This window comes from Parasteatoda tepidariorum, chromosome 6 (assembly GCF_982258835.1).
Source record: "Parasteatoda tepidariorum strain Cologne lab strain chromosome 6, Ptep-v5.0, whole genome shotgun sequence".
Taxonomy (NCBI): domain Eukaryota; kingdom Metazoa; phylum Arthropoda; class Arachnida; order Araneae; family Theridiidae; genus Parasteatoda; species Parasteatoda tepidariorum.
Window position 1 is genome coordinate 33,976,722 of NC_141760.1, and position 12,354 is coordinate 33,989,075.

General features: G+C 28.7%; 1 protein-coding gene across 1 annotated transcript in view; it reads left to right on the forward strand.

Moving 5' to 3' along the window:
* LOC107441902 (structural maintenance of chromosomes protein 4) overlaps positions 1-12,354 on the forward strand; it is a 55,450-nt gene that overhangs the window by 27,706 nt on the left and 15,390 nt on the right. Inside the window, exons 16-18 of the mRNA XM_071178842.2 lie at positions 679-719; positions 2,113-2,300; positions 4,918-5,153. Coding sequence (XP_071034943.1) covers positions 679-719; positions 2,113-2,300; positions 4,918-5,153 — 465 coding nt within the window. The remainder of the gene's footprint in view (positions 1-678; positions 720-2,112; positions 2,301-4,917; positions 5,154-12,354) is intronic.

Genomic DNA, 12,354 nt, shown 5'->3' on the forward strand with positions numbered 1-12,354 from the left:
GCACGTTTAACAAATTATCTTTCTTTATTATTATGAATTTATTCAGCCAAATATCTAATAATATTCATATTCAGCCGAATAACTTCAGTATTCGGCTAGGCCAAATATTCGGCAAAAGGGCCGAATATTCGTTACATCCCTAGTTTTTTATATATAGCGTTTTTTTTTAATAGCAATTTCAAATTCGTTTTACTAAAAGCCATTTTTTTTCCAAAATCATTATTAACAATGACATGTTTAGATTGATTGAAATTTTCACTGTTAGTTGTAACCATAGAGTCTATATTATGGAATATTCAATTGAAATGAAACATGACAAGATTTTATTAGATACCTCAGAAGTGATCATCGACACAAAATGTATTATAGCAATTGCTAATGAATGAATTAAATGATTTGTTATAATGTATTTCTGAAGAAATGGAAAGTTCATAAGATTCATAAAAATAATTATTTAAAGCAGCTTTGTTGTTTCAAAATCTTGTTGTTGTATTGTAGATTTAACTTTTTATAACATTTTTGATAATTCAAAAAACATGAAGATAAACAGCTATATATATTGTAATTCAGATAAATAAAGTTTGATTAGCTGATATGCGTGAATCAAAACCATTTTAGCAATTGGACCTTTTCTATGTACTCTATTAGTAATGTGCCCTGTACTCTTTTCACTTACAGATGAAGGAGTATGAAGAACTTGCACATCGTAAAATAGCTACGTAAGTTATTTGATCCCTTTTGTTCATTCATTATTTTACAACTTTCTTCTCTTAACTTCTTTCGACTTGAACTTCTTTTGAATTAGAAATCTTTTTTTAATTTGTCTTTAATTACATGCATAATTCCTCCTAGAAATTTAATTTAAAACACTTTTTAAACAAATCAAAACCAAAATTATCTACTCTAAACCTGTTCTTCTCATATTTTAAAGCAACACTGGTTTATTAATTTAAATTCTGTAAAAAATTTCCTTTTGTCTTATAGCTATATGCCACTTGCAATCTAATATTCTATTGTATTTTCTTAAAAGAAAGTCCAAAGAGCTAAAGCAAGTTGTGTTCAGTTATTTTTAGATTGTGTGGCAGTGATGTGGCATTCTAATGGTATTTTTGTGGTCTATTGAATCATCTTGTTCTGCTTAAAATTCATGATAATTTTTTCATCTTATAATTAGTTGTGCGAAATTTGTGACTGGTGCTTATATAAAATTGCTGAATTAGTTGATTTAGTGTTTTATTAAGATAGAATTAATAAAACACCATGCAAGCAAAGAATAAAAAATCCAAAACAATGACAGGTTTGACAGACGCAGCATTTGAAAATTGAAACTACAAGTATTTTGCATAATTGCATGATATCGATGCTATAGTTAATCTGAAACAATGTCAAACTACACATTTTGTTCAAATTGTTAATGTTGATTTATTGTTTTATTAAGACAGAATTAATAAAAGACCATACAAGCAAAGAATAAAAGGTGAAAGTTTACAGTCTTAAAAATATTTCTGTATTTTTCAGTAACTTAAAGTTAAAGTAAGATGAAATCAAGAATTAATAAATAATAATTTTTAAAAAAAAACGTAACTCCAGCTAAGTCATTTTCCCTCTGTTTTTCTGCTGTGCATTACTAAAGCAATGGCAAGAAAGGGAGCAAAGACATGTTTTTTATTCAAGGTTTATTCTAGGTGAACTGGCTCAATTTCTCTTTAGATAAAAATATTTTCACCTCTCATGCATTATCTTAAGATACTAGTTTAAGGTCAAGCATAAAAAATATGTACTCTGTTCAATTACATAGTAGTTATCAACAATGTCACCCTTCATAGAATTGAGTTAACATTTCTTATATACTAGTGAATTGGAATTGTATTTTTGTAGTGGAAGACGCTCTACAGTTCTCCACACATTTTTGTTTTAAAATATCCAGTCTTGAGAATATTAGCAACTTACTCCCCTGAAAGTCAATATCTAAGCCATAAAATTTCAGAGCCACATATAAAGTGTTTGAGTTAATGATACTGATTAATGATTTTAATGGTTTTCCTTTTAAAATTACAGACTTGTCTAATTTGAAATCTTGCAGTTTCTTTTTAATATGTATTTGTCTTTCAGGCCTGAAGACTCTGTACGTTTATTTGATATGATTAAGGTTAAGGATCCAGAAATACTCAATGCATTTTATTTTGCCATTCGTGACACTTTAGTAGCAAGAGATCTTGAACAAGCAACTAGGATAGGTCTGCAAGGAAGTCGGCGCTTTCGAGTAGTTACTTTAAAAGGAGAACTTATTGAAACATCAGGTATGATGTTACATGATTTTGTGTAAATAGAAATAATTTATGGTTCTTTTTATTTGAGGAAATATTTTTTTTTTAAAATACTATTTTGATGAACTTTTATTGGCTATCTTTTCTAGTACAAAATAATGATTAGAGTTGAATAAAAAAATCTATAGTAACCTTTTACAACTTTTGTTTTATAAAATAAAATCATTAAGATAAATAAGACATTCTGATAAAATACTACATTAGTGTATTGAGTGGCGTCTCATACCATTTGATACATAACATAGTACTCCCTGTGGCAGAATCACAGCGACATTATCGCAGATTGTTAGAGAGTTCTTGCAGAGAGAATTCTCTTTAAGGAAGTAAAAAATGTTAGTTTTTTTTCTGCAGAAATTCTTTTTCTCTGAAATTGTATTTGAAAGATGCCTTTTTCGCACATTGGTGGTAAGAGAAATTTTCGTGATTTTTCTATTATTATTTAAGAATAATGAAGTAAAAAAAAGTTTTGGTTTTCTTTTTTGCCGTGGTTTTCAAGAAATTTTTATTCCCCAGAATTATTATATAAGAACGTATATTATATAACAAAACTTATTCTTCATTTTTCAAAAGATTGCTTTGTTGCTTTCCTGCGAACGGAAATGCTCATGACTTTTTGATTTTTATTTAATAATAAAAATATTCGCTGGTGACTTGTATCAGCTTGAATTTCGATTGAAAATATAAAGAAAAGAAAAAAACCGAATTGCGAAAGATGAAAAGATAGTTCTGTTCTAGAAATCATGTTCTTTTATTCATATATGTATAGTTCAACTACACCATATTTTACATTTTAATAAAATTTGAATGTGAGTGGAGATTTTATTACAAATTCTGATTTCACATGAAAATTTTAAATTATGCGTTTGAGTTTTCACATTTTTGCTCACGCCGATTCCGTCGTAAATCTATGTAGTTTTGATTTTTTTCTTTTTTGGCAATTACAAATTTTTGCTTTGTTTTTTCGCAATCTCGATGTCTTTCATTGCTCAGTTTTTTATATTCTTGTGAACCTTTGAAATATACTGATATTATTCCAGCATGTGAAATTTGAATCCCGAATTCAAGAAATAATTCTTTGACACGCTCGTTTAGCGTTGATATTCTCGTGAATCCATGTGGTATTTTAGTCGTTCTTTCGACAGTTATTGCTATGAATTTTCAAATTTTTTTAAATAACGAATCCGGAGGTTTTTTATACAATTTAATTATACACGAAACTCAAATCAATTCTTTACTTTTAATGTGACAATTTCATCGCTTTTTCGAATTTATATTGCCAGTGCTACCAGTTTACACTTGTTTTTAAAATTCTGATTATTTTTCAGTTAATATTATTTCTACACGTAAAATTTAAATTGCGCAATTAAATAAGCACTTTTTGACGTGCTCACTTTATGCCGATACTATCGCAAATCTGTGTAGTGTTTTTATTGTATTTTTGGTAGTTATTGATAATGGTTTTAAATATTCTAATGTATTTCTGACAATTTGAAAAATTCTAATCGTGCTTATGAATTTTTGATTTTTAAAGCAATGATTTAATCATTTTTTTCTGCGGGGACAGTTATTTCCATGCAGTTTTTAAAATCCCATATTTTTGCTACAATATTATTTATTACACTATCCGAATCTCAAAACGAAACACATTTAGTACCCCCTTTTTGAAGAGTCCAATTCGCAATTCGGATTTCACAATTTTTAAGTTTTTTTTTTTTTTCGATGTGATGATTTACAAAATGCGAAAAAGGAAACAATTAGTGTGTTTTCTTCCTACAAAATATGAGAATATTGCCCATGTTATTAGAATTAAAAAAAAATATTACATATTCATTTAAAATATATATATATACTACTTTATTTTATACAAATAGGCTTTTTTTATATAAACACAACATTTCTGTTGCTTTAAATTAGTAACAGATATATTTGTTATTGTTAAAAGTATTTTGCAGCAAGATATTAGTACTAGAGAAATTTGTTGTAGAAAGCCCCAAAAAATTCTGCCACAGAGACAGTACGTAAATGCTTGTTAATTATATTGTAAACTATTCAAACTATTTGGCAATTTTATTATTTAATAATGTCAGAATGACACATATCTTCCATATGTAAGGGGGAAATGCTTGTTAGGTGAATAATAGTAGATAATATCTCCGAAAATTATTAAAAATCATAAAAGTATATCCTTATATCTGAAGATAACATTAAAAGATGTTCTGGTTTTAATATCTTGTTATGGAAACTTCAAAATGTTTGATGTGACACATATTTCCAATGTCATCTATTAAGAGGCAGTTTTTCATTTACTTTGGAAAACATAAATGATATGTGTATAATTGTGTCGATAAAAAAAATTTCCTGTCTAAATTTGTGAAAATGTTACCTATTTCTTTGCTCCTTGTAAGGTTACAACTAGATCAAAAAAATAAAGGTTAAGCAAAATTGCAACAAAAAAAAAAGTTCATTTAATTAAATTCCGGAAAATGTTATTTAGAACCTTCACTAAGCTCATATGCATTGCTTATGTAAAAAAAGCATTTAATTGTTAAACTTTAGTTATGCTTGATGCTCAAATTATAATATTATGCAGGTACAATGAGTGGTGGTGGTGGAAGACCTCAAAAAGGTCGAATGGGTCAGACTGTGGTGCAGTGTACTGTTACAACTGATGATGTAAATGAGATACAGAGAGAAGTGGATAATCTCAATCAGCAGCTCATGCTAGTGAGAAAACAACGACTTAATTTGGAAGAGCTGATATCCCAAAAGACAAGTGTGCTGTCATCATTGAAACACTCTTTGAAAAAGAGAACAATGAATATAAATGTGAGTAGTACTTTTCATGTACATACATAAAACTTAACTGATGATGCAGAATTTTTTTTTTCTGGCTTCATATATTTTAAAACACCAATTAATGAATATCTTAATGAAAAGAGTTTATAAAACAACTTTGTGTTGCAGTAAAAAGCATTACAATGAAGTTTTTCTGATAGCTTTAAAACTGATCATAACAGAAAAAAAGCACATTCTAAAATTAATATTAAATATAGCTACTGAAACAAGGCAATGTAATTATCTAATCCATTATACATGTTAAATTACTGCTCTAATCCATTTTTGCTGCTAGAATCTGCTCCAAAATAAGTTTTTTTTTTGCACAATTTCCCCAATTGTACTCTAGTTCATCATAGCTGTTTTTGTCACTGCTTTGAAAAATTTGAAATAATCATTTTCTTGAATAATTTGCCAATTCTTTTCATTTTGTATTTTCAAAAGCAAGTACAGTACAGAACCATTTATCCGGGACCCAGAAAACCGGGAAAAATTTCGCTTCGTTTTCCCGCCATTTTGAACTGGAAGGATGGAGAAAAAATGCGGAAGTGTTACTCATTTTTGAAGTTTAGTAGGAAAAAGGGTGGGTGGGGGGAGTCATATGTCAAGAGAAAACTTGATTATTTCTTCTGTAACCTTGAAGTTCTTTAGGACGGGAAGGGGCCGGAAAAGGGGAAACTTTTTACTTTCATCCCTGCATTCCCAAGAATTTGTGGTTTTCAGATAAGCTACCGTCAATCAAAAAGGGAGTGGCATGCTGTTTTCGTTTTCTCTTTGATTTATGTGGGGGGCGGGGAACAAGCATTGCACTCGAATATCGTTGAATAGAAGGTGAAAGAGAAATAAAAAGAAAAATATATCCCTATACATTACTAAGTAAAAAAAAAAAAAAAAAACTGAAATGGGAGTACAAATTGGAATACGAAAACGATTAAAATTGTACGACAAATTTTAGTTCAATAATAAAGTAAGAATATAGTTAAGTTGATCATTTAAAAAAAGATTACATTTTATCATTAAAAAAGTAATCAGAATAATTTCGCAAAATAAAACTTAAAACACAATTGGAAACAATTGTCAGAGAATTCCACACTACTAAATTGCGAGATTTCGCTTCCGTTTTCAGTACTGTAATTTGCGCTAGCGCAACACAGAATTTTACAAAAATCCGATTTTTACTGGACCGACGTTATTTTTTGCATCTTTAAGATTCTTCTATTATTCTTAATCATTTCTGGAATGTTGTCTATTAGAAGTCCGAGTCAAGGAACTTGTTAACATGTTAGAACTTTTTTTTTTTTTTAATCTTTTATTTTTTTCTCTCCAGTTTTTTCATTTTTGTTATCCGTGATTTATTATGACAAATTATTGTTCTATAATTTCTGACAATACATCGTTATTACAATTTAAAACGTTTTTTTTTTCTGTTATATTAATTTATTTGACACTAATTAATGAAACAATATTTTTCGATTAAATAAATTCAGATTCTTTCGTTTAATCATGATTTCAAATTTTGCTTGATGTGGAATCCCATTTGCTTTCGTTAAAAATCCTCTGATTTTATAAAAAAAATTAGCGGAAAAGATTGTTTAATAATGAAGCATACAATTATTTATTACTAAAATTAAAAATAAAAAAGATTGCAGCTTTCCCTTTTTAAAAGCGATTTATTTCTGATTTCAATACCCTTTTTTTTTTTCCTCCTGTCGTTCACAATAAATTTCGTACTTCATAAATTATATCTTTTTATTCATAAATTTTAAGATAATTTCTTTTTAATTCAGTAGATTTTATAATCTCCCGGTTTTAATATTTATGATAGAGCCCTTTCTAGTTACTGTTTCCATTTGGTAATTTTCCAGCGTTGTTTTTTTTTTTTTTAATTTAATTTGATTTTATTTAGTTTATTATAATTTTCCTCAACTTTAATTAAATTAATAACTTCAATTAACTTATATATTTAATTTGTTTCCTTGTGTGTATTATGATCAAAATAAGTTATCTTTATTAATTTCGCTGTTTTACCATCTTAATTTTTATTTTTTTATCTATCCATCTTATTTGTGATTTAATTTTTTTTTATATAGAAAATCTAAACGTATTGCATTGTTATAATTTTTTCTCCTTCGATTTTAAAAACGTTCGCCAGTTGGTTAAATACGTTTTAATTTCATTTAAATATAAATAAAATGTTGAATATTTCATTAATTTAGTTGTTTGGGGGGATGACTGTTGAAAAGCTGTTCTTATTAATTTATTGATTAATTAGTTCTCCCTTAAGATTTAATTTTTTTTTTAATACTTCAGGGGATAATTTATTTATTTTATATCTAAAGATTAAAAATATAAGTTTTTATAGTTTATTTATTTTTAATATTTATTTATTTGCTTATCTGTTGGTAAAATGCATTATTTTTTAGTTAGTTATTCTTTTTGTGATTTAACTTAATAAATAAGGATTAATTTTAAATATGGATTGTTTACATATTTGTTAGTTTCTTTAAAGAACGGTCTGATATTAGATGCTAAAAATATGCTTTGTTTTACAAACTCATTGGTGCTTTTCTTTCCAATAATATATTGGATTTTAATTAGCGTTTAAATTTTAGTTTTTTTTTTTAATCAGTTTTGAAATGACACGCAACATAAATAAGATAATCTTGCTTTTTTTAGCAATGTAATTTAAGAACTACTTGACCTGTCTTAATCCCTACCAACCACCTTCTGTAAAATGGATGACTCATGGGACATCTGGTCTTTACTGTTAGAAAGAATAGTTTAAAATAATTTCACATCTTGACCTTCACCTCCAGATGGGCAGATAATTTACACGCAGCTTCATTTATTTGACATTGGTTCCACCCCCTTCTCTGACATTAGTAGATCATCCATCATTTATCTACTTGTGCTAGGATTAGTTAAAACATGTTAGGAATCTTTTTTAGAGTGTGAAAAATTTATTTTAATTTTGGAATTTTATAGCACTAGTCGTATATTTTGTGATTTTGAAAGAAAATGTCGTCGTCTATTTCAACGTCTAAAAAAAGAAAGCACGTGAGTTTATCGATAAAAACGAAAGTAGAAATTTTAAAAAAATTAGATGAAGGTTCTTCAGTAAAATCTCTTAGTGAGATTTATAACGTAGGGACTCAAACCATTTATGATCTTCGAAAAGACGGTCAAAAGAAAAAAATACTGGCTCTATTTTCAAATTCCGAGCGAGAAGATGCAATGAAAAAACGAAAGACTTTACATCAGGCAAAAAATGAGGATGTCGACAAAGTATTAATGGAGTGGATAAGACAGAGAAGATCAGAAAACTTTCCTTTAACTAGACAAATAATTATGGCTCAAGCGAAAAATTTTCATGATGAGCTTGGCATAGAAAAAAATTGCGAATACAGCATAGGATGGTTTGCCAGATTCAAAGAGAGAAACGGCATACGATTAACGAAATTTTGCGGTGAAAAAGCCTCAGCCGATATAGAAGCCGCTGAGAATTATGTAGATTTTGTGCTGAATGTGGTTCAGACTCAGAACTTGACCCTAGAGCAAATTTTTAACGTTGATGAAACGGGTCTGTATTACAAGTATCTACCAGATACTACCTATACCACAACAGATGAAATTAATCCTAGTGGCTTCAAAATTGCGAAGGATAGGCTGACATTATTAGCCTGCGCGAATGCAGCGGGCACGTGTAAATTGAAACTGACTGTTGTCGGCAAAAGTAAAAATCCCCGGGCATTAAAAGGTGTCAAAGTTTTGCCTGTAGTTTATACAGCTAATAAAAAAGCTTGGATCACGCAGGAACTTTTCACGGAATGGTTCAAGAAGGAATTTGTGCCTAAATCACGCGCACATTGTAAATCGGTGGGATTGCCCGATGACTGTAAAATTGTTTTGTTTTTAGACAACTGTACGGCACATCCACCTGCAGCCGTTTTAACTGCCAGTAATATTGAAATTCAATATCTCCCCCCAAACTGTACGTCCTTGATACAGCCTCTCGATCAAGGCATTTTACGCAGCTTGAAATGCCGCTATAAGGTTGAGTTTTTAAAGAAGCTGATCGACGCAGCTAATGAAGGAAAATCAGTCCAAGATTTTCTGAAAACATTCACCGTGAAAGATGCTATATGGTTGTCAGCGAAAGCATGGGAATTTGTTTCCCACGATACATTAACTCACGCATGGCGGAAGTTAATTCCGACTTGTATTTTTTTAGAAGAAGATGTTGACGACTCTCCTTTTGAAGGGTTTAAAATTTCAAAAGAAAAGGATTTTCAAAATGAGCTCCGGGAATACTCTCGAAAATGGTTAGAGCGGGACTTAATGTCAGAAGCAGAGATTAATGAGTGCTTTAATATAGATAACGACGTCCCAATTGTAAACGAAATGACAGATTCTGAAATTATTCAGATGGTGTTGAACCCAGGCGCAGAACAAAACGAAAGTGACGACGAAGATGAAGCTGAACAAGTATCTGCCATATCTAATGAACGATGTATCCAACTAACTAAAGAACTAATAGCTGGAATGGAACAGAAATCATTTATTGAGGAAACTCATGTAATGGCTGTTTATAAAATCCAACAGTTGTTTCTCAATCAAAAACCAAAGTTTCGTCAGCTAAAAGTTGATGAAATGTTTAAAAAATAAATATATGCGAATTTTGTAATTTTTAAACTTACTTTTCTTGTCAAAACTTTTAAATGTTATTAAAATGTTATTTTTCTATTCTTGTAAATGTTATTTTTCTATTTTTGTTAATTGAAGAGAACTTTTCTTTTCTTAAAATGTTTTACTTTGTTTTCATTGTAATTTGGGTTCGATAAAACATCGATAAACTACGTTTTTTTGCCGATCCAGAAAACCGGGAAATTCAGACATCCGGGATAGCGATGGGCCCGAGCATCCCGGATAATTGGTTCTCTACTGTATTTTTCTTAAAAGAGCGTGTAATTTGCTTTGAAAATTCACTCTTGCTGCAGTTGCGAGAAATTAATAATTTTACTTTAGTTTGTATGAATATTAAATTATTTATGCTGCATAAAAATTAAATTTTTATTTCTAATTACAATTCTCAAATTAATTATGAAAAAATTTTAAAATTTTCAAAAGTGGGCGATCACCTTATTAAAAATATTTTAAATAATTGTTTACAGATATATAACTATGTGGAAAGTAATTGTTAAACAAAAATTAATGCTAAATTGCAGAAATGTGTTATTTGTTTGGCTTGAAGAAGATTAATCAGTATTATTGTTATTCACACTGGTTAAAATATATTCTGAAAAAATCCTATGAGTTCTATATTCAGCGTACCTAACCTGTGACCAACTAATTGAAAAAAATTATTTCTTTTATTTGAAAAAAAAAAATTATAAGTGTTGTAACAATAAAATTCTATAATACAGAGGTGCCAATTTAAGTGTCAAGAAATAAATCTGCTTTTGGTACTTTGTTAAAACAGGTCTTTGTTAACTATTTGTTTAAAAATTGTGGATGGAAGTAATTTATATGAAGGAAATTAGAAAAAATTACTAACATTATTTTATCTCTGCAAAAAGTTATTAAAACTCATTGTAATTTTATTTTATTAAAGACAAATTCTTTATTTTGTTATATAAACATAAACAGCATTTTCAAAACTAATTTTGTTTTCATTTATCATTTTTTAAAATTTATTTATTATGTTAATATTTGTGCATCCGTATTCTACAGGTTACATTTGTAGCCATCAATCTAGAATTATCAAAGTTTTGGCCAACTTCCCATTTTAGAGGTTTTGGCTTGAAACAGATTAGAATGAACATTGTATGATAATTTATAATTAGAATTAAAATGTATGGAAACTTTTTTTGATTGTTAAAAGAAAGCTTATTCTATGTTGTATAAAACTTTCAATTTCCCTTTTTTTTTTCAATTTATTTGATAAATTTTAAATAAAATGATAACATGAGGGAAAAAAATTTCTTCAAATCTTAACCTAACGACGGAGTTTTAAATTACAGGTAATTAAATTAAATCACCTAAATTTATCCAATTTTGTATAGTCTTATCTCTCCTTTTTTTTATGTGTAAGTTTACTACTCTTAAAAAGTTTTCTAAGTGTATAAATTTCTTTTAGATTACATCACTGAGTTCTTTTTGTTCTGAGCGAGAATGCATTTGTTGGCTACTAACCAATTCATTTGGTTGACATGATCAGTGTCGGTCATAAACATTGTATATACAGGGATGAGATTCTTCCGCGGATTTCCGCTTTTTTTCAGATTTTTCCATTTTTCCCGCTAATTTCCGCTGAAATTTTTTTTTGCAGAAGTTAAAATGTTTTATGAGGAATTTAATTTTTCGAGGAGGGATAGTCCCTTTTCTTCCCTCTGAAGTTTCTCTAAAAATCATTTACTTGGGATAAAACTGGCTGACCTTTATACAGGGATGAGATTTTTTTTTGTCTCTCGAATTTCAGCCTTTTTATCAAAAACTCCGATTCTCTAAAAGTTTCGTTTTTTTTAATAAATATCCCATTTTTTTTTTTTTTTTTTTAAATTCAGTCATTCAGAAGTAAAATAATTATACTTATTTACGATTTTCAAAGATAAACAGAAAATTCAATCTACGCCCTTGCTGCTAACTCTTCCGCATTTTTACTTATTTTAGCTATTTTCTCCGATTTCACGCACAGAAAATAAGATTTTCCGTATTTTTTATCCGTCGGCTGGATAGCTCGTATTTACGTAATTCAGACATCGCTGCTTCTTGTATTCTGACGTGAAAACAAACAAAAATAGAGGTGGATTTGCGGTGAAAATATTTATTTGCTCATTTAATTAATCTTGTAAATTTTTATTTATTATGTCTAAACAAAAACAATACAAACAAGCCTTTTAGAAATCACAAGTCCAGACTCTGCAAATATCTTGATTTTTATTCACGCGATTTTAATATCAATCATCGATTTTCGTATTTACCTGATTTAAAAGTTGCACATTGCGATTCTTATTTACGCTATTTAAATATCGTATATTATGATTCTTATTTACGACATTTAAAAATCCAATATCGTGTTTTGTATTTATGCATTTTTAAAATCGCGATTTTATTATCAAATCTCGATTTTCGTATTTACCTGATTTAAAAGTTGAACGTTGTTATTCTTATTCAGGCGATTTAAATATTGTAC